Source organism: Hemiscyllium ocellatum, chromosome 22 (assembly GCF_020745735.1).
Source record: "Hemiscyllium ocellatum isolate sHemOce1 chromosome 22, sHemOce1.pat.X.cur, whole genome shotgun sequence".
NCBI classification, from domain to species: domain Eukaryota; kingdom Metazoa; phylum Chordata; class Chondrichthyes; order Orectolobiformes; family Hemiscylliidae; genus Hemiscyllium; species Hemiscyllium ocellatum.
Window position 1 is genome coordinate 34,636,407 of NC_083422.1, and position 23,829 is coordinate 34,660,235.

Below are 23,829 nucleotides of genomic sequence, written 5' to 3' on the forward strand. Positions count from 1 at the left end.
CTGTGCACGCTAGGAATGTGTGTGTGACTGGCCAGACCCACTGCATGAGCCAAAATATCCAAGGGACAGAAAGAAATTACTTTAAGCCCATCAATCCAGGCTGGATATGAATTCAGACTGCACGGAAGGACCAACCAATATGATAACCGATTGAGTATTCAGAAAGTTTTCTATTTGAGAACCGATTTGTATTTTCTGGAACTACCTTAACATTCACCAAAGCTTTGGTATGGTTTCTTCATTGTCCCATACCGGTACCCTCCTTTGTCCTCTTGAATAAGCAGTGAGCAGTCCCAGATGCTATCAACGGCAGTTTGCAATTAGTTGATGGGCAAGAGCAATACATGCTCATCCTGATTTCCAATTCTGCTTCAGGAGAATTCTCCTTTTGGGAAATCTCAACTGCCAAACACTTCTCAGCACAGAGTGCCAGGACATGATCTCACCACAAACGGATGCTTTAACTATATTGATTTCAGATTTTGTAACTTCCAAAAATCCAGGAGAAAATTTTGAAATGTCACAGCACATTAAAATAAATTTATTAAAAAGAGCAAAAAATCTGAGTATACCTTTCGCTTGTCGGTCATAAGATTCAACTAAAAACTGTCGAATTTTGTCTGATGGAATTGCAAATGATATTCCAGCAGTCACCTTCAAGGTATTAATTCCAACAACTTCACCATCCTAAATGAAACAACATACAGACATGCAATTAACCAATTACTTTGTCAGAATATAGAAACATATTTGCATTAGACAGAAATCCACACAGAGTGCAAAGAAATTGAGAAATGTGAAGTGGTCATGTACATTTCTATCTCAGTGTCAATGCAAGGTTAGGTTAAAATCCCAACAACTATTTTGAAAGCTTCTTTGAAAGATTAATGTACAACTATAAAGAGGAAAATGTAATAAAGCTTAATGAAACTTAGGCTGTCATCACACAAATCAGAAAAAAAAACTCTTACCAAATTCACCAATGGCCCCCCCGAGTTTCCATACTATGGAATAGAAGAGAAATAATTTTCAAGTTAAGATATGGATTATAGCAAAAGTTTGAGTTAATTCTTGTCCCCCCACATAAATGTGCATCTGTGTCAAACATACATTGATAATTGCATCCGTCTGAATGTAATCGATATCGGAATTCCGAAGGCCCAGTTCCTTTCCTCCTCGCTGCGTTGTGCTCACTATTCCTGTGGTCACTGTATTTTGCAGGGAAAAAGGGCTTCCAATGGCAACCACAAATTCACCAGGTCTCAAGTCTGTAGAGCGACCTAGCAGCAGCACTGGCAATTTACCCTAGCAACAAGATAGCAAAACTGTTATGGCAGTTGCTTGGTTACACTGTGATGTAAATACTGTAAGCCATTAAGAGAAACATGATTAATTATGACTAATTAAAAAATCATGTTTAAATCTCTCTCACATTCTCCAAAAACCACAAAATAGGTGGGGTAATTGATGACAAAGTTCGCTAAATATTCTGTGCCACACCACAGACTGGTGGGATGCATGCTCCTATCTTCATGTTCAGGGCAGGGCTGAGGCCCTATAATTTAAGCAGAAAAATTAAGAGGTGAAAAAGTGACTTGGATGAGGAGGCTGAGGGGTGGGTTAGCAAATTTGCAGATGACACAAAGGTTGGAGGTGCTGTCGATAGTATTGAGGGCTATTGCAGGCTGCAGTGCGACATAGACTGGATGCAGAGCTGGGCTGAGAAATGGCAGATGGAGTTCAACCTGGAGAAATGTGAAGTGATGCATTTTGGAAGGTCAAACTCGAATGCTGAATATAGGATTAAAGACAGGATTCTTGGCAGTATGGAGGACCAGAGGGATCTGAATGTGCAAGTACATAAATCCCTCAAAGTTGCCACTCAAGTGGATAGGGTTGTTAAGAAAGCATATGGTGTTTTGGCTTTCATTAACAGGGGGATTGAGTTTAAGAGCCACAAGATTTTGCTACAGCTCTACAAGTCCCTGGTGAGATCACACTTGGAATATTGTGTCCAGTTCTGATTGCCCTACTACAGGAAAGATACAGAGGCTTTGGAGAGGGTGCAAAGAAGATTTACCAGGATGCTGCCTGGACTGGAGGGCTTGCCTTATGAAGAAAGGTTGAACAAGCTCAGACTTTTCTCTCTGGAGAGAAGGAGGAAGAGGGGAGACCTGATCGAGGTATACAAGATAATGAGGGGAACAGATAGAGTCAATAGCCAGAGACTTTTCCCCAGGGCAGGACTGACTGGTACAAGTGGTCATAGTTTGAAGATATTAGGAGAAAGGTATAGAGGAGACATCAGAGGTAGGTTCTTTTTGCAGAGAGTCGTGAATGGAATGTGATGCCAGCAGTGGTGGTGGAAGCAGAGTCATTAGGGACACTTAAGTGACTGTTGGACATGCACATGGATAGCAGTGAGTTGAGGGATGCATAGATTATTATATATTACATTAGCTCGGCACAACGTCGTGGGTCAAAGGGTCTGTTCTGTGCTGTACTTTTCTATGTTCTATGAATCATTTAAACTGAAAGCTCTGCTCAACTATTAATGCTCAGCATACAAATATCAAAAGGTAGAATGCAGTTCTTTCCTCTGCCATTTTTCCCAAGAATAGTGAAGGGGTAGTAGGCCTAAGGTGGGGAATATTTTTACAAATGTATTCTTTCATGAGAAATGCATATTACTGTAACTGGTATATGTTGGCCCTCCTTCATTGCCCTTGAAACTAGTAGGCTTGTTAAACTAATTTCAGAGAACAGTTCAGAATAAACCACATTGCTGTGGGTCTAAAGTCACGTCAGACTGACCAAGGGCATTTAATAAATCAGATGCTTTTGTAGTCATCGATGTTCCACTAGGAAAAAGAATAACTGGAGAGAGAATAGGACTCCCTCAAGGGCCAAAGCAGACATGTATGTGTAGAACCGCATGAGATGGACAAGGTTCTCAATGAATATCTCTGTGTTTACCATGGAGAAAGACCAGAATACTTGGGAACCTGGCGAAGTTAGTGGTGATATTTCAGGGCCAAATCACAGTAGAGGTGGTGTTGGATGCATTAGAATGTATGGAAGTGGATAAATCTTCTGGCCCTGACTGGATATATCCAAGAACACTGCAAGAGTGTCTAGAGAAGAAATTGTGGGAGAGCCAGGCTGATATTTTTGCATCATTGTTAGCCATGGGTGAAGCCTTGGAAGACTGGACGGTAGCAAATGTTGTGCCATTATTCACTAAGGGCTGCAAAGAAAAGCCGAGGAACTGTAGACCAGTAAGCTGAACATCTGTGGTGGGCGTGTCACTTGAGAAGAGTTTGACGGAATGGGCATGATTAGCAAGTTTGCTGATGACACAAAAGTAGGCAGTATCGTGGACAGTGAGGAAGGCTATCAGAAATTGCAGCAAGACCTTGATCAGCTGGGGAAGTGGGCCAAGAAATGGCAAATGGAGTTTAAAATAGCTAAGTGTGAGATCATGCATTTTGGAAAGTCAAATCGAGACAGGAGTTTCATGATGAATGGTCGTGCCTTAAGGTGTGTTGTAGAACAGAGGGATCTTGGAATTCAGGTTCATAGTTCCCTGAAAGTGGAGTCACAGGTAGACAGGACAGTGAAGGTGGCTTTAGGCACACTGGCCTTCATCAGTCAGGGCACTGAGTATAGATGTTGGAAAGTTATGTTGCAGTTATACAGGATGTTGGTGAGGCCGTACTTGAAGTATTGTGTTCAGTTTTGGTCACCTTGTTATTGTGAGGATGTTTTTAAACTGGAAATAGTACAGAAGAAACTAACAAGGATGTTGTCTGGACTGAATGGTCTGAGTTATAGGGAGACATTGGTTATGCTAGGATATTTTTCTTCAGAGCATAGGAGACTGTGGGTGGGGTGGGGGGGGGGGGGGGGGAAACCTTATAGAGGTGTATAAGATCATGAGAGGCATGGATAGGGTGAACAAACTCAGTATTTTTCCCCCACAGTTGGAGTGTCAAGGACTAGATGGCATCAATTTAAAGTTAGAGGGGAAAGACTAAAAGGGAACCTGAGGGGTAACTTTCTTAAAAAAAACGGGTGATATACATACAGAATGAGCTGCCAGCAGAAGTGGTTGAGGCAGGTACACGAACAACATTCAAATGGCATTTGGATAAATACACTGATAGAAAAGGTTTAGGAGGACATGGGCCAAGTGTAGGGAATTAGGGTTAGAGTGGAATGACATTTTGGTCGTCATTGACCAGTTTGGTCCGAAGGACTTGACTCTGTGCCGTAGGACTCTATGACTCTATTTAGGTATTCAATTTAAATTCCACCAACTGCCATACCTCAAAAGCATTAGCCTAGACCTCTGGACTACTAGATCAGTGACACTACCACAATACCCACAAGGCCAAACAAAACATCCAAATTGAAGTGTTTTACATTTTGTTCACTTGATTTTGGAAAGATCAATACATAACCGGGCCCCCTGCTGAGATATTTGAATCATTAATAGCTACAGGCAAGGTGCTGGAAGACTGGACTTTGACTAATGTTTTGCCATTATTTAGAAAAGGCTGTAAGTAAAAGCCAGGGAAATATAGGCCAGTGGTGGGTAAGTTGTTAGAAGGATTCTGAGAGACAGGATTTACATGCATTTGGAATGCAAGGACTGATCAGGGGTAGTGCATGGGAAATTGTATCTCATTAACATGATTGAGTTTTGTTAAAGAGGGGACAAAGAAGATTGATGAAGGCAGTCTATATGGACTTCGTTAGGGTGTTTGACAAGGTTCCACATAGTAGAGTGATTACGAAGGTTAGATCACATGGAATCCGGATGAAACTAGCCAATTGGATACAAAATTGACTTGAAGGTTGGAGACAGAGCATGGTGGTGGTGGAGGGATGGTTTTTCAACTGAAGGCCTGTGGTCAGTGGTGTGCCCCAACAATTAGTACTGAGTCCACTGCTTTTCATCATTTGTATAAATTATTTGGATGTCAATACAGGAGATATCATTAGTAAGTTTGCAGATTACACCAAAACAAGTGGTGCAGTGGATAGCGAAGAAAGTTATCTCAGAGTACAACGGGACTTTAGCCCATTTGATCAATGTACAGAGGAGTGGCAGATGAAGTTTAATTTAGATAAATGTGAGGTGTTGCATTTTGGTAAGGTAACCAGGGCAGGAGTTATACAGTTAATGGAAGGGCCTTGAGAAGTGTTGCCAAACAAAGACCTAGGAGTGCGCATAGTTCCTTGAAAGTGGAGTCGTAGGTAAACCGCATGGTGAAGAGAGCCTTTGGCATGCTTGCCTTCATTGGTCATGACACTGACTATAGGTATTGAGGTGTCACATTTCAGTTGTACAGGACATTGGTGAGGTCAATTTTGGAATACGGTGTACAATTTTGGTCGCCCTTCTATAGGAAGGATGTTGTTAAACTTGAGAAAGGTGCAGAAAAGGTTTACAAGGATGTTGCCAGGTCTGAAGGGTTTGAGCTATATGGAGGGGCTGAATAGGCTGGGGCTGGTTTCCCACTGCTGCATCTGAAACTGATGGATGAGTTTGTAGATGTTTATAAAATCATGAAGGGCATGGATAGGTTGAATAGCCAAGGTTTTTCTCTGAGGGTTGGGGAATCCAAAAATAGAGAACATAGGCTTAAGCTGACGGGCAAAAGATTGAAGACAGAGGGTAGTGCTTGTATGGAATAAGCTACCAGAGGAGTTGGGTATAATTACAACATTTAACAGGCATCTGGTTGGGTATATGAATAGGAAGGGTATGATTCCACAGCTGACTAAACTGATTTGGTAAACTTCCACCAGAAAAAAAGTGAATTAATTATTTCCTACCACTGACACCTGGGGTTATACAAGTATCAACTGAGCTGACAAGCTGAGACACAGCATTTTAAAAATGCAAAATGTAAAGCATACCAATGATGGATACATTCAAAAATCTGTGGCCTGGGGTGAGGCTCCTTTTCTAAAGGAAAGTACTGTTGCTTTTCCTAGTTTAGTCTTCAAATTGGTCCTTCATGATGCTCTCAGTGATCTAACTCGCTACTACAGCTAAAGTCTCTCAGTGCATTTTTGCAAATCCAACATCATGGGGAAAGGATTCTTCCATCAGTTGACTTAATAAAACTACCAACGTCTGCATGCAGGGATTTTTAAAAAATTCCTAAAGTTAACAAATGGAGAAGTGAAATCATTCCCCCGAGTCTGTATGTTCCAATGAAACGCAGTGAGTTAAAAAGTTAGAACATCATGAAACCTACGGTTTATCTTCATAGCCATAATGAGGAATAACAGCTAAACAAATGATCTGCCATCCTAAAACTAGCTTTGGGTTTTACTATCACTTTGCTAATTTGATAGCATTTTAAACTTTACAAATTGTTTAAATTTCTCTAACTGTGCTAATCGTCTGTTGCAAAATTGCAATAGTGGTGTCCTCTCACGAGTCCTTGCTGTTTGTCTTGATAATTTTATTCTAATTTAGTGGTGTAACTACATAGATTTTTTTCAGTTTGATTCACTTCCTATTTCAGTACCTCATGCCATCCTGCAACTGAGGAACAGGAAAGTAAGGAGAGGTGACAGGGAAACAATCCAGCATGGAGGATATTGAGAAATTAGCACAGAACTATTAAACACACCAATACGCTACCTTGGTACTGAAAGTACCCAAATTAGCCTTGATTGTTGCGTGCTTCAGCCTTATTTTTTGCACTGAAGTGTTAGCTAGTCATTAAAGATGTGGATTTGGAGACTTCTCCTCTAGTGAGTTGTTTAGTTGGCCATCACTATTCATAACTGGATGTGGCAGACTGCTGAGCTTAGATCTGATCTGTTGAATGGACAGATGCATCTGCCGCAGGTAGACTGATGAAGATGAGGTAGTGTAGATATGTGCCTCATCATCCGCTGCAGACCTGAAACCATGAAACTTCACAGGGTCCAGGGTAACTGTTGAGGACTCTTCGGGCAGCTCCCTACTCATCTATAACAATATGCCACCACATCTGATGGATGGGACAGGATTATATCCTGTTCTGAAGGAGGGTCACTGGACCCAACATGTTCACTCTGCTTTCTTTCCACAGATGCTGCCTGATCAAATCGTTGAGGAAGCAACATGTGCTGTGGACAATGGGTAACTAGTGCATGCATTGTACTAAGATTTCAAGAAAACAATGGATAAAGTGCCAGATGAAATATGAAGAAAATAAAAGCTCATGCTCTAGTGACTAGCATTTCGGCATGAATAGAACATATGCTTTCAGTTAGCAAGCCAAGAGTAGACATAAAAGGAGTCATTTTCAGGCAAGATGCAACAAGTGGTGTGCCAGAAAGAATCAGTACCTGGAAGCTCAACCGTTCACAATTTGTCAATGACTTATATGGAAGGGATAGAGGAATAATTCCCAAACTTATGGATGACAAAGAAATAGATAGAAAATTAGGTTGTGAAGAAAATAATAAAGGATGGTACAAAAAGATAGGTTTAACAAATTGGTGAAGATGTGGCAGCTGGAATATATTGTGGGAAAATATTTTCATAAGAAATTAAGTATATCTTCTCAATGTTGAGAGATTGCAGAGCTCTAAGTAAAGCCAAGGCAATAGAATATAGTTAGTTGACCATCACGCCAGAAGCTTGAAGCTGCCTTTACATTGCTGAAGGGATGTATAAATGCAGCAAACTGGAACTCATTAACAAATGGCTCAGTGGTTAGCACTGCTACCTCACAGTGCCAGGGACCCAGGTTTGATTCCAGCCTTGTGCAAACTCCACACAGACATTTGCCCATTCTCCCTATGTCTGCGTGGGTTTCCTCCAGGTCCTCTGGTTTCCTCCCACATACCAAAGGTGTGCAGGTTAGATGAATTGGCCATGCTAAATTGCCCCTAGTATTAGGTGTATTAGTCAGGGGTGAATGTGGGGGAATGGGTCTGGGTGGGTTGCTCTTCAGAAGTTGGTGTGGACTTGTTGGGCCGAAGGGCCTGTTTCCACACTGTAGGGAATCTAAAAAAAAGGTGCCTAGAATTAATGAATTCTATCAACATTTAGCTTTACTTACAGCCAATCTTAGCAAACCCCAGCAATGTATAATTAACTTGTACCCAGCTGTATTCACTGGGCCATTAAGAGTTGGCAATACGACAGTTTTGGCTTTGCACATGCAAGCTAAGTGAGAAACTGAAGATAATATAATCTTTAAATTTAATCTTATTTTCTGTTATTTTATATCAGAATCTTGATAACTGGCTATGCAATGAAACAACTTCTTAGTCAACGCTTGTGAAAAATCTGGCAAATATACAGAGCAGCAGGGGAACTGGAATGCAGGTAAATTACTCCGTAAACTTGAACTGATAGACAGCTGGCTAGCCAAACTAAACAAAACTCCCCTATGCTGCTGCAGATTCGCTGATGAAGAAAATGGAGAATCCAGCTCAAATGTAGCAACATAAATGTATTCCCTAGTTGGCCATGAACAAAAGTGGACATCTGTTTAGAGGATGCAAAGTCATAGTAAAATAGAAACTTTGCTTTTTAAAAAAAAATCACCAGTCATCAGGCATGTAACTTCATTAAAGTATCCTGAATTCTTCATTTCAGATATGAATAAAATATGGACAGCACTGGATATGCTGAAATGGTTAAAAAAAAAGAGAAACTTAACTTTAATTGGGTGATCTGACTGTTCAAAGTAAGCAAATAAATCACTAATTCAAGAATTACAAGAGAAAATAGAAAGATCAGATTCCTCTCACATGCAGTCATATGTGAGTGTAGCAAAACTCTTCCTGAGTTTGGAGGGTAACTGAGCACAACCCTGAAAATGTGAATTTAAATAATTGACTCGCTCAGGCGTAGCTTTATAATGAAATATAATCAAAAGTAATACTAGCAGTGATGACGATACTACCTGTATCACATGCCAGTAATAAAGATATTTATGCATCTAATGCATCATGAATCAAATGCAGTTGTATGGCTACGTGCATAATTTAATACAGGTAATGAGTACATCTCCCACCTCCAGGTCCTTTGAAGAAAGCCTGATTCCTAGGCTGCCTATCATGTACTGGATCTTCCCCAAGATGTGGGACGAGGGAGCACAAAACCCAGTTCTCTGGGAGCTTCCAGCCAATCAATAGCTTGGCTGCTCTGCATTGCAGGCAGTGCCTCCAGGGGGAGCAGTGGCTCTGCCAGCATTGTAGCCACAGAAAAGACTCACATCATGGGTGCTTTGAAGACACGTCATGGTCTAGCAGATCCTCAACAAACCACCTCCTTTCTAACATCAGGTCTCTCAAATCAAGCACAGCAAGGAAACTCACACTCGCCAGAAGTCCACAAGCAAACAACACAGTTTGCTTTTTGGGTTTCCACATGGTGTCTGCTGCTTATTGAAGCTCTGCAGTGGCGAGGGGAGGTCTTTGGTTGGGTATTAGTTGCCCACTTACAGACTTCAATTAGTAACAAGATGCCCCCAAGCCTTCCCATGGCATACTTAAATCAGGTAGAGGCATGAAACCAGTGATGTCCCTGCACATCAATTAAACCATTGAACAATTAAAATGCTTCATGTTAATAAATGCACCTTGCAGGGGTGGCACAGTGGCACAGTGGCTCAGTGGTTAGCACTGCTACCTCACAGCGTGAGGGACCTGGCTTCGATTCCAGCCTCGGGTGACCATCTGTGTGGAGTTTGCACATTCTCTCTGTGTCTGTGTGGGTTTCCTCTCAGTCCAAAGATGTGCCTTGTGAAGGTACTGGGGTGGACAAAGTTGGAAATCATACAACACTGGGTTATAGTCCATTAGGTTTATTTGGAAACACTAGCTGTTGGAGAGCTGCTCCTTTATCAGGTAACTGTAGAGCAGGATCATAAGACACAGAATTTATATCTTACAGGAGTCGAGTGCTGGTCATAAACCAGCTGGTGGCTGCCATGCTGTGGTACTGGCTGGTCACTTTGGTCCCTCCTCCCAACAAGTCCACACCAACCCTCCAATAAGTAACCTACCCAAACCCATTCCCCTAAACTATTATTCTATATTTACCCCTGACTAAATGCACCTAACCTACACATCCCTGAACACTGTGGGCAATTTAGCATGGCCAATTCAACAAACCTGCACATCTTTGAATTGTGGGACACAGGGAGAATTTGCAAACTCCACATGGACAGTCACCTGAGGCTGAATTCAAACCTGGGTCCCTAGTGCTGAGAGGCAACAGTGCTAACCACTGAGTCACCATGGTGTCTAGAAGTGAATTCGAAAAGTTCCAAAGTACCAATTTAATCAACTTAACAGACAAAACATAGAGCACTAAACATACAGTTTCCACGCCCAAAAAAAATCGTCATTTATTGAAAATCAAATGCTGAGTGTATTCTATGACTCCTGGAGTAGAGAAGACTACTTTTGAATTCACATCCTACTTAAATTTCTCACTCTCATACACAGAGACTCTATCGTGACAACATTGTCATTATTTAGCTGCTTAAAGGCTGCAATTGCCTGGACCTGTCCTTGAACATGATCAGAGTGTGGTATGCGAGGTTGGAGTCAGGCTTTGTGATTTCATGCAAAACAATTTGCTTAAAAGACATACACGATCAAACTTGTTTTATTTTGCAGAGTTTCTAGATAAATTTCTTGTAAATAAGTCAATGACAAATCTGTTGTAATTTAATAGTGATTAAGGGAGACGTAGGTGGACCCAAATTACTTTCTGATTTGGCGTTTACTGTATCCTGTCATTTTTCACAGCTAGTCACTTCCCCTGAAAGATAAGGCCTACTGCAAGGTTGTAGTGCTGACCGTATTATCACCTTACACTTCAGGTCTGATTAATGCCATTGATTTGAAATATTGGTTTTCTCCCAACAGACGCTGTCAGTCTTGAGTGCTTCACAATGGGCTCAGTTTTTATTTCCTACCTTCAGTATTTTGCTATTACCTTTTGCTTATTGTAGGAGAAGACTGTTAGTTAACTTAGTTGACTGGTTTGCACTGCAGCTACACCAACAGCATGGGTTCAATTCCTGCACTGAGGTTACCGTGAAGGTCCCACCTTCTCAACCCCATCTCACTAGAGGCCTGGTGACCCTGAGGTTAAAGTCACCACTAATCAGCTCTCTTTCTAATGAGTGTGCAGCCCTGTGGTCTTCTGGGACTACAGTGACTTTATCTTTATTGTAGAAAATGGAGGAAATTGCTCATGCATATTTTTAATTGTAATAAATAATAACCCTACATTAGCCCAGGCTATATTGCGAATAAAGTATATTACATTATGAGATTACATTAAACAAAAAAACTCACTGTCCTTAAACAGTTTATAATCTGTTAAGCATGTCATCAGTTTTTAAGTTGCATTTCTTCAATGATTAAAATCAATCTTCCAGTAAAGTTCCCAAATAATAATTGAGTTCCAACTTAATTCAGCTCTGAGCCTCTAACCTTCAGGTGGCTACTTAAGAATGAGAAGTGAAAAGTTAACAAATGCATGCATCAAGTTAACATGCCCACAAACTAACAGGGACCTGTGGTAGTTATTTATATTTGTCATATTCCCCTCCCCCCACCCCGAATGCATTACCAAAACCAGTGACTGAGACATTAAATTCAATTGGATCATAAAAATAAATTTTTATCAGATAAAAGTTGGTAACTGATTTACGGCAAAAGGCTGGGCTAACTGGGGAAAAAAAATAAGGTTAAAGAGATTACAATGATTAAGTTTCTCCAAAGCTGCATAGATGTCACAAAAAAAACAGAAAATGCTACAGAGACCAGTTGGTCAAATAGTATTTGATTACAAAATGCAAATGATATGACCTTTGAAAGCATTCCTCTAACATCCCTCAGTTTTGAAACAAACAATATTTGAGGAGGAACAAGGAAAGAAGCACAAGTAGGAAGTGACATACATTGACCTGTAATAGGCTAAGATGGGGAATAGGAAATGTCAGAGATGATCAAAACTCCTTCCTAATAGGACTGCGGGTGTATCTACACCCAAAGTCCTGCACTGGTTTAAGAAGGAAGCTCATCACCATCTTCTCAAAAGGTAATTAGAAATGGGGAATAAATGCCAGTCAGTCTGATGCCAACATCTTACAAATGGGTTAAAAAAACTACAATAAGTACAATCAATCATGACACTGAAGAGTGAGAAGAGATCAAATGATTACAGAAGTGGTATGGGAAGCATTAAAAAGTGTAGCAAGTTCAACCAATTTAGGGAAATTGTTGGGAGAAAGGAGGAGGTTAACATCAAGATGCAGAAACATCAGCCAATGCAGCATTTCAACATGGGAGCAGAGATTCCTACACAGTTCATCAACTTGCTTACAATCCACAGCTGTTGTACAAATTAAAATGTAAACGAATCTTAAAAGTCAGAAAGACATTTCAAACATGATTTAAAATACAGCTTGGTAACAGATATAGAAAAACAGAAGGAAGGATAGGTCTCCACATCATTATGCAGAAATAATTACTCAACAAGTGCACACTTCTGAAAAAGTATAATTGTGGGGTTTTTAATGAAAGAACATCTGTGAGGTTACATCGCCAATAAACATATTGGAGGTGGGAAACAGCACCCTGTTTCAGCTCAATCTCTGTTCAATGACAAGTAGGAGTAGCCGAACAGTAAATGTTTTGGCCAGCCCCAAAATTTACTTCAACAGCTGTCAAGTACTTTTAGACTGGCTGTTGGTGCAACGCTGGATTGAGTCAAGCTCCAGATGTACTGCTGATTTATTCTGCTGACAAGCAATTTCACTATGGTCTCCGTTACTTTTAATTTAAGGTCACCAAACAGAAGTTTAGAAAAAAATCTATCCAATATTCTTATTTCATACTTAAGCATGAAGTAACACAGTGTTAACCAAGATGTGAGGATTATTCTTGTCCCTGAAAATAGAAAGCCAAATAATACAAAGCCAAATCTCAAATCCAATTTTGACTCATAAATAACCTATTTTAGAACTCTCACATTCTGCTCAAGCAAGCAATAAGCAGTCATTTCAAGGCATCACATTTTCAAACAAATGTACATCACTAATGTTAGTATTCTACAAAATGACAAATTAATGAATTTCTGATATTTAAATTCCTACTTTTAGTGCTACCCTGAAAATTCATTTTTACAATTTCAATCAACAGGAGAATGTTCATCATTCCTGTTACATAATAAATTTCCATTAATATTTGTAAACAAGATCAGTTTAAAAGTTTTAAATGAATTAGCTAGCAAATACATGTTTGAATTTCATCAACGAACCAACTATTTGGGACTTGCAAGAACCCATCAGTCTGTGTGGAAAACTGATTGTGGTTCTTCCAAGACAGCCAAGTCAGCAGCCCAACGTTAGTGGACATGTGTTAGTTCCTTTTCCTTGTATGTTAAAAGTATACATGATAAGAGGACTGAATAAAAAATGAAAAATATGAACCATGTCTTAAGTTGGCCTTTATATAGTGTATCTATACATCCAAGCAGAATTCTGGTCATCAAGATCAAATTGCAAATTTACAAAATACTGTACCCACAAAATGTTGAAACACCAATTTTGTTATTTCTCAATAAAGAGATCAAGTCAATTAGGCACAGTTGAGTCAGCAGATTAAATCATTAAATTATTTTGAAAATTGTGCAATTACTTTAAGCCATTTCCAATCAAAGCAATTCGGAGAGGTTTCATTGTTCAGGGTGTATTCCTGAATAAGTTATTAAATTTAGCTACCATCTAAATTGCAATTATTCAGGTGCATATTAAGGATCCTATGATACTATTAGGATATGTTGTGGTCTTGGGTCACATTTCTCTAATAGCTAATAAATAATATTTATTATTACATAGCATGTTAACTAAGGTGTCATAGAACAAAACATCTTACCGGAGGGTCTATTTTAATTAAAGCAAGATCTGCTTTTTCATCTATGTCCTTTATTTTGGCATTGTATGTGGCTCCGCTCTTTAGCTCCACTTTCACTCTATGCTTATTTGTAACCACATGTGCATTAGTCACGATCAATCCATCTTCAGAGACAATGAAGCCAGAGCCACTTGCAACAGACAGTTCACGGTTGGAATAAGTTGCCCTAAAATAAATGAATTAAACAGAACTTCTATTAGAAGTGCTCTGTATCTTTTCTTTTACATGGACTGAAAACTTAGCCAAGTCTCTGCACACACCCACTGTCAGTAAACATACAGAACTTAAGAAAAGTGGTGTTAAATGTGACACTCTCAACCTGGCAGTAGTGGCTAACATGCAACAACCAAATCTTGGTCACTACAAGAGACTCTTCTTTTTCCAAGAGGTCTTCCTGGTCCTCACCAGACCATGCAGGTCCTATAATTTCCTCTACTTAGAGGATGATGGCAGCAACCTTCATCATGACCAGCGGTTTATACGGCATCGAGAAGTGGCATGCCCGTATAATATGGTAGATAGACAGTGGTGTGGATTTCATCTGATTGCATGCACCACTTCTGGTAGGTAGCAGTGCGAGATGTTTAAACTCAGCTTCAAGGTGCATGCTCACACTAAAGTCAGCGGCAGGGAAGAGCTTAAGCTTCAGCAACTCTACAATGGAAATCTTCAATGAGGAAGAATACTCCACTCAATCATGATTGTGTTTTATAACTTTGTGCACTCAATCATGAGTGTTTCAGACCTGGTCAGAAACACAATACAGCAGGAGAATTTCTAACTCCAGAGCAAATAAAAGGCAGTGTTGTGTGGTGATCTGTGGGAGTGGCTCCCAATCAGAATTCAGTGGTGAATGGACAAAAACCAGAGTTTCCATGATATCTAAAATCCCTGGTGAGATCAGATAGAAACGTTATAAATAGCACAGTATTTCTTATTTAATTTGTGATCTGTATGGATGTGTGATGAAGTGAGACTATTGCAACTTGAAGTCAGAATTCACAAGGATCACAATTGTTGTCAAAATTGACATTGAGCGTTTGTCAGATTTGTTACCGTCCAAAATAAAATTCTAGAAAAAGCCATTCAGATGATCAGTGAAGCTGAAACCTGGAAACAATACAGAACAATTCTAAGAGGGGGAGATCAACTGTGACCCAGGCATCAGTCAAGTGCTTCAATTCTCATGGTACAAAACAAACACAGACATGGGAAACAAGTACAGTGAGTAGGTCAGACACCAGAGAAAAAAAGTCTTTATTGACAGTGTGGAGCAAAGAAACCTCATAGGTACCACATTGTTCAAATAAATGTTTCGTTAGTCAAACATCGAGGTCACAGTTACAGAAAAGCAAGCAAACACCTAGCCACACAAAGAAGTTAACAAGGTAGAATAGTCTACAACAAAAGAAAAACCTAAAGTGTTACAAGTAGAAATAGATGATACAAATCTGGCAGCTTGTCAAGCTGATATTTATGCCAATGGTCATCTCAAACTTTACATGGAGACACTCACCCTCATGTCCAATGTTATCACATAGTGAACCACAGTTAAGCTAACAACACTGCAACTACAAATCCAGGGAGCATTGCTCTGAAAATTAAAGCTGAAGCTAAGGACCTAATTTGAAAAGAAAAACCATAGATTTAAATAATTAGAGGCTTTTTACAACACCACAAACACAATTTTTAAAAAACACTTACCTCTCCACATAGCCAAGAAGATTCTGCATTTCTCAATGAAGCAAGTTGAGTAGCATATGCAGTAATGACAAGAAAGGGCACCATTTCCCTTGTTACACCAACTGATTGCTGCTTGATCACACAGTTACTATATCCAAACCAACATAACTAATCAAATTTATGTTGACCTTGCACAACTCAGCAAGGTGGGGGCAAGAAAAGATTCTCTCTATGTCTACTGTTGACAAGGGTTTAGCTGAAACTTCATGCAAATAGTAGATTTTGGCATGTGTCATTGAAAATAGCAAATCAAGATTGCTTATTACATTGATAACTCCAATTTATTTCATCAGATTACCATTTGGAATAGCCTTGGGTCCAGAGATGGAAATATGTGATTGTGGTAACGTAAGTATAGACAAAAACAGATTCATAATGAAAAGAAACTTTGGGAGAGATGATATGGGTTGCATGGTTATTGGACTTGTCACAGAAATATGTTTGGACATCTAAGTAGTGAGAACCAACACCAGTCCTCCTTGGCAGTCTCTATAACAATGTCAACTGTGTCAATTTAACCTGTAATAGTTGCAGCATAATTTAGGGGAAAAAAAATCTTCAAGCTTCAAAACAACTTAGTCGTAGGACAGCTTTCTCAATAGACGACATTATATATTTTTCTCTAGTTAACATTTTCTGTACATATGTTGTCAACAAACTGACTTACAAAGCATGTGCATGAAGCAACTCAAAGAAGGGCCTACATACCTACGGAAAAGTTCAATGTGAACCACGGCAGGAGCAATTTTGTCTACCACATCAGCAATAAAATTATATTTATGTCGAAGACTGTTTGGGTCATTTTGACCTGCAAGCAAAAATTTAAATAATAAAATTAGACAACACATAGCAACTTTTAATTCATTCAGCATCGTAATTGGATGTTAATATGCCAGTGTTTCTCACTCACTGACAACAGGACTCCCACATGACAATACCCATTTCTCTAAAGCAATTAAATGCAGCAGACTGGTGACATGTTCCACATACCTACCCATCACAACAGGTTAAAGTAATATAACATTCTAAATTGCTTCACATGCAAATAAAAGAAAATTCAAACCCACACCATGAGGATATAGTTGGACAAATAACCAAATACTGGAGAAAGAGGTCAGTTTTAAGGAGTATCCTAAAGGAGGAAATTGAGGTGGAAAGGTGGACAGAAATGGGAAGGATGTCCAGAATTTTAGGCATTGGCAATTGAAGGTGCAATCCCTCAGTTGTGGAGCACTTAAATTTGGGGATGCTCAAGAACACAGAATTGGAAGACAGCCAAAATTAGGGAGGGCCAAGAGGCTACAAGAGATTACAAAGATTGGGAGGGACAAGGCCATGGAGGGATTTGAGAACCAAAACGAAAATGTTAAAATAAAGCAAAAGAAAGGAAGAAAAAAATTGCATTAACCCTTTTTTGAAGCACTGGTTAGACCTCGGTTGGCATGATGACAGTTTGGGCACTATACTTGGTGAGGGTGCAGGAGGTATTCACTAGAATGGTACTAACAATGAGCAACTTCTGATGTTGAGAAACAAAAAAAAGGATTGCTCTCCTTAGAGCACAGAAGGTTCAAAAGAGATTTAATATAGGTGTTTAACATTGAGTTCAGACTGACTGATTTAAGGTAGTTGGCAAATGAAAGTAAGAGAATAAAGTTTTTATTGCAATAATGTATGACTACCTGCAATGGCAGACCAAGAAAAGGGTGGCACAAGCAGATTCAAGATTAATTTTGAATGAGAAATTGGATAAATATTAAAAAAGGCAGAACATTTCAGGATTAGGAGAAAGCCGAAGAGCAAGATTAATTAGATGACTCTTTCACAGAGCAGGTACAGGCAAAGCAGACTGAATGAATCATAAATCAGGGAAGGAGACCAACGTCCACAAGTCTTCTTCAATTGTGCCTCTACGTGATAAGAGGATGGACGAGTGTTACAAACACAAATTGCTGGAGAAGTTTAGCAGGTCAAGCAGTATCTATGGAATAAGGAATACAGTTAACATTTGAAGTCTGGCAAAACATTTCATCAGAACTCAGCATTCAGAGTTTTGCATTTATTGTAGAAGGGTGTCAGTTGAATATCTCATCCAAACAAAAGGATCTCTCCCACAGTACATCACTCCTTCAGTAATGTGTAGTTCTGTTACCTTAAATCATATATGGAAGTCTCAGCAACAGGGATACCGCAATGAATCAAACAATAACATCCCACCATCTGGGTGGACTTATAACCAACACATTAAAAGTTTACTATTAGTTGCTTAGTTGAATAAGACCATAGAGAAGCACTAACTATCATTTAATTCAAAATTGTAGAAATTAATTAATTAAATAGAGATAGTGATTGTGCTGCAGCTGTATGATGTGGGAGCTGGCTGATCCCATTGTAAATGGCAGTGACCACATCTGCAGCAAGTGTTGGTTGCTGGAAGAACTTCGGATCAGAATTGATGATGTGGAATCCGAGCTTCAAACACTGGCATATCCAGGACGGGGGAGAGCTACCTGGACGTTTTGTTTCAGGAGGCAGTCACACCCGGCAGATTAAGTAATTGAAATTCAATCAGTGATCAGGAACAACAGGGTGTGACTGTAAGTGAGACAGGCAAGGGGATTCTGAGCTCAGGAGTGGAGAAGCCTCAGCCCTCAACCTTGTCCAACAGGTATGAGATTCTTGCTCCCTGAATGGATGAGGAAAAGGGCTGTGGACAGGATGAGCCAGCTGACCACAGCACCATGGTGCAGAAGGCCATTCAAGAGGGGGAGCAAAAAGACAAGTAGTTGTTATAGAGGATTTTATAATTAGGGAGACAGATAGTATCCTTGGCGAGCCAGATTGGGAGTCCCGCATGGTATGTTGCCTGCCTGGTGCTAGGGTGCAGGAGATCTCCAAACGGTTTGAAAGAATATTTGAGCAGCAGGGGGAGGATCCAATTGTTGTGGTCCACGCTGACACAAACAATATAGGCAAGGCTAGGAAGGAGGACCTGTTTGGTGAGTATCAAGCACTGGGAAGGAAGGAAATTGAAGAATAGGTCGTCAAGGGTCAAATCTCTGGATTACTGCCCGGCCACGTGCTAATTGTAATAGTGAGAAGAAAATTAGGGAAGTAAACACATTGGTAAGAGATTGGTGTAGGAAAGAGGGATTACATTTCATGGGACGTTGGCATCAGTTTTGGAACTGGGACAATCTGGATCCAGTGTTCTGGCAAAAAGGATAAATAGGGTGGTCACTAGGACTTTAAACTTGTGAGTGAGGGGAAAGAGAAAGGGAAAGCAACAGGGAGTATGGAGTAAAGTGGAAAGAAAAGCAGCAGGTTAGCATGCGTGCAGCATTTAAGTTCAAGGCAGACTAGGAATGAAGCAAAAAGGAAGGATAATTTAGGTAGAGGCGATGGAAATCATGAAGATAAGAAAATTAGCATTCAGGTGCTTTACCTGAATGCTCGATGCATTTGAAACAAAATAGATTAATTAACAGCACAAATTATCGTAAATGATTATGATGTGGTTGGCATCACAGAGACATGGTTGCAGGGGGTTCAGGACTGGCAGTTAAACATCCAAGGACATGCAACTTATCGAAAAGACTGGGAGATGGGCAGAGGGGGTGGGGTTGCCCTGATAGTTCAGAATGAAATTAATTCTCTGGCATTAAATGATATAGAGTCAGATGGTGGAGTCCCTGTAGGTGGAGTTCTGGAAGCATAAAGGCAAAAAAACCATAATGGGAGTTATGTACAGACCTCCCAGCAGTGGTCAAAACCAGGGGTGCAAGGTGTACTGGGAAATAGAAAGGACATATTAGTAAGGCAAGGTCACGGTGATCGTGGGAGACTTCAATATGAAAATGGACTGGGTGAATTATGTTACCGGTGGATCCAAAGAAAGGGAATTCATGGAATGCTTACAGGATGGCTTTTTGAAACAGTGGGTGATGAAACCCACAAGAGAGCAGGCTATTCTGGACTTAGTGCTATGTAACATGCCAGACTTTACGAAAGATCTTAAAGTTAGGGAACTCTTAGGAGGCAGTGATCATAATATGGTAAAGTTCAGTCTGCAGTTCAAAAGAGAGAAGGCAAAATCAGATGTAATGGTGTTACAATTAAATAATGGTAATTACAGGGGCATGAGAGAGGAACTGATGAAAATCAACTAGAAGCAGAGCCTAGCGGAGAAGACAGTAGAGCAACAATGACAGGAGTTTCTGGGTGTAATTGAGGACACAGTACAGAGGTTCATCCCGAAGAAAAGAAAGATTACGTGGGGAGGGTGGAATTCGGCAACCATGGCTGACAAAGGAACTCAGGAAGTGTATCACAGAAAAAGAGAGCGCCTATAAAGTGGCCAGGAGCACTGGGAAATCAAAAGATTGGGAAGACCACAAATCAAACCACAAACCACAAGGTTAACCGAGAGAAATAAGGAAGGAAGGAGAGGATCAAATATGAAGGTAAACTAACCAGTAATATTAGAAATGATAGTAAGTGTTTCTTTCAATACATAAGAAACAAACGAAAGGCAAAAGTAGAGATTGGGCCATTCCAAATTGATACAGGAAGGTTAGTGATGGGAGACAAGGAAACAGCTGAAGAACTTAATAAATACTTTGTGTCAGTCTTCATAGTGGAAGACATGAGTAATATCCCAACAATTAAGTTGAGTATGGTAGCCATAACAAAACAAAGTGCTAGAAAAGCTAAAGAGTCTAAAAACTGTTAAATCTCCTGGCCCGGATGCACTACATCCTAGAATTCTGAGGGAGGTGGCTGAAGAAATAGCAGAGGCGTTGGTTGTAATCTTTCAAAAATCACTGGAGTCAGGGCAAGTCCCAAATGATTGGAAAGTCACTGTTGTAACCCTCTTGTTCAAGAAAGGATCAAGCCAAAAGATGGAAAATTATAGGCCATTTAGCCTAACCTCAGTTGTAGATAAAATTCTAGAGTCTGTCGTTAGGGAATAAGATTTCTAAATTCTTGGAAGTGCAGAGTCAAATTAGAACAAGTCAGCAAGGTCATTCCTGACAAACCTGTTAGAATTCTTTGAAGAGGTAACAAGTAGGATACACCAGTGGAAACTCAGTGGATATTATCTACCTAGATTTCCAAAAGGCCTTTGATAAGGTGCCTCACAGGAGGCTGCTGAGTAAGGTAAAGGTCCATGGTGCTCGAGATGAGATACTGGCATGGATTGAGGATTGGCCGTCTGACAGAAGGCAGAGAGTTGAGATAAAAGACTCTTTTTCAGAATGGCAGCTGGTGACAAGTGGTGTCCTGCAGGGTTCAGTGTTGGGGCCGCAGCTGTTCACTTTATATATTAATGATCTTGAAGAAGAGACTGGGGACCTTCTGGTGAAGTTCGCCGATGATACAAAGTTACGTGGACAGGCAGGTAGTTCTGAGAAGGTGGGAGGCTGCAGAAAGACCTAGACAGTTTAGGAGAATGTTCCAAGAAATGACTGATGAAATTCAATGCGAGCAAATAGTAGGTCTTGTAATTTGGAAAAAAAAATACAGGCATGGGCTATTTTCTAAACAGTGAGAAAATTCATAAAGCTAAAGAACAAAGGGATTTGGGAGCGCTAGTACAGGATTCTCTAAAGTTAGCTTGCAGGTTGAGTCCATGGTTAAGAAAGCAAATGTAATGTTGTCACTTATTTCAAGAGGGTTGGAATGTAAAAGCAGTGATGTGCTACTGAGACTTTATAAAGCTCTGGCTAGGTCCCACTTAAAATACTGTGTCCAGTTTTGGGCACCTCACTTCAGGAAAGACATACTGGCATTACAGCATGTCCAGCGGAGATTGACACAGATGATCCCTGGAATGGTAGGCCTACTATACGATAAACATATGACGATCCTGAGATTGTATTCGTTAGAGTTCAGGAGGTTGAGGGGAGATCGAATAGAAACTTACAAGATAATGCATGGGAAGTTGTTTCCGTCAGGCAGGGATACTCGGACTTGTGGGCACAGCCTTAGAATTAGAGGGGGTTAATTTAAAAAGGAAATGAGGAGACATTTCTTCAGCCAGAGAGTGGTGAGCCTGTGGAATTCACTGCCACGGAGTGCAATGGAGACTGGGACGTTAAATATCTTCAAGGCAGAGATTGATAAGTTCTTAATCTCGCAAGGAATTAAGGATATGGGGAGAGTGTGGGTAAGTGGCATTGAAATGCCCATCAGCCATGATTGAATGGTAGAGTGGACTCGATGGGCCGAATGGCCTTACTTCCACTCCTATTTCTTAGTGTCTTACATTCCCCCCTCCCCACAACAGATACATTCTAATAAACTATTCATTTTGTTTTTGCAGATTTATTTAGTTGCTATTCATGATTAATACCAATAAATTCCACCAAATACTCATTCTCTCACATTTGCTACTACGTCCCAACTCCCTAGCCCATCATCTCTTACTCCAAATGCCCACTCTCCTCCTCTCTCTCCATATGTCCACTCCAGCTTCTTAGCCCTGACGATGTCAGAAACAACACTAATATTCTGGATAACAGGATTAACTTTTTTCCTGTTTAGTCATGCTTCGCCAATAGTTACCTCTGATTGCTACATGCCCACGGTTTGGACTCAATCTGTGTAAGATGTGTACAAACAGACAAAATTCACTGATGAATGGTTTTTGCCACTAAGCATCAGAACTGTAGAATTCTTATTGTGGATTTCTTTGGGGCTGATTAAGATGCCCCAACAAGTTCTAGATTTCAGCTTGTGAGATATTCTGAAGTAGTGAAGTCATGGGTGTGTTCAATTGTAATAATCATTCATCACTGTTGTGTAAGGAAAAGCCAAGCCAATGTACTTTTATTTACTTAAACTTTGCAGTATTTGGTTTGAGTCACATTACTCAAACTTGCATTATCTACATGATCTGTGGGCTGAGTCAAGATGTTCACTATGCCTAAGTACTGATAAGATCTTGAAAATGTGATTCGTTGAAATCATTGTACTTAAACATCCTAAAGAGTTGAGTAAAACAGGGTTCCTTATGATCGTTAACAACAAAGTAGCCGTTCAGATTAAATACTGAGAAAGTGCTGGAGCATTGCCTAAAGTTGGGTTTTAAAAGAAAGGATGAGGTTTGGGTAAACAGCACTATGACACAGATCAGCAACTAATAACTTCAAAACATGTTTCAAGTAACACTCTGCCAGTCATTGAAGGGATCAAGTTTTTTTTTTAATGCCTGTTACAGCCTTTCCACTTCACCATTTTCTATCAAGTCTTAGCAGTAAGTGGTCATTATAAATTTGAACACTGCTCAATTAAATTTTTCATTCATTTAGCATTTGACAAGTCTACTAAGTCACACTCAGAAATCCCATTTTCAATTTGTACTAGTTACCAAAACTTAGATTGTAGTCTTGAAATAGTTCTGATATCGTCCAATGTATCAAAACTGTCAGTGTGTTTCATGCTTAAACACAAAAACAGAAATTGCTGGAGAAACTCTGCAGGTCGGGCAGCATCTGTGGAGAGAAAACACAGTTAATGTTTCAAGTGCAATGACCCTTCTTCAGGTCGTCTCAAATATTTGCAACTCTTGGTTTAACTTTAGTGTATGATTCTTAGATTCCCTACAGTGTGGAAACAGGCCCTTCAGCCCAACAAGTCTGCACCGACCCTCCATAGAGCAACCCACCCAGACCCATTCCCTTACTTTTACCCTTGCACCTAATACTACGGGCAATTTAGCTTGGTCAATTCACCTCACCTGCACATCTTTGGATTGTGGAAGGAAACTGGAGGACACAGAGGAAACCCACGCAGATACGGGGAGAACGTGCAAACTCCACACATACAGCTGCTCAAGGCAGGAACTGAACCCAGGTCCCTGGCGCTGTGTGACAGTAGTGCTAACCACTGAGCATGCTCAGGTTGTTTTGTGGAGTTAACTCAAACTGGGAAAGTAGTTCTTTCTGTCTACTAGGTGCAACAACAATATAGGCCATGTGTTTAGATCAAACTTACAATGTCACTGAACATAATGAGCAGAGGTGATCCCATAGATTGACATGCTATCATTGATTTGTCCAAATGATTGGCATTTTTTCTGTGTTTTTGCATGGCTGCTTATCAGATGTGTGTGAAGGC

The 23,829-nt window shown here is 40.2% G+C and overlaps 1 protein-coding gene across 1 annotated transcript in view; it reads right to left on the bottom strand.

The window, feature by feature from the left end:
* The window catches only part of htra1b (HtrA serine peptidase 1b), a 50,183-nt gene that overhangs the window by 13,522 nt on the left and 12,832 nt on the right, over positions 1-23,829 (bottom strand). Inside the window, exons 2-6 of the mRNA XM_060842037.1 lie at positions 16,417-16,516; positions 13,927-14,131; positions 1,111-1,305; positions 972-1,004; positions 573-687 (exon numbers count right to left, since the gene is read on the bottom strand). Coding sequence (XP_060698020.1) covers positions 573-687; positions 972-1,004; positions 1,111-1,305; positions 13,927-14,131; positions 16,417-16,516 — 648 coding nt within the window. The remainder of the gene's footprint in view (positions 1-572; positions 688-971; positions 1,005-1,110; positions 1,306-13,926; positions 14,132-16,416; positions 16,517-23,829) is intronic.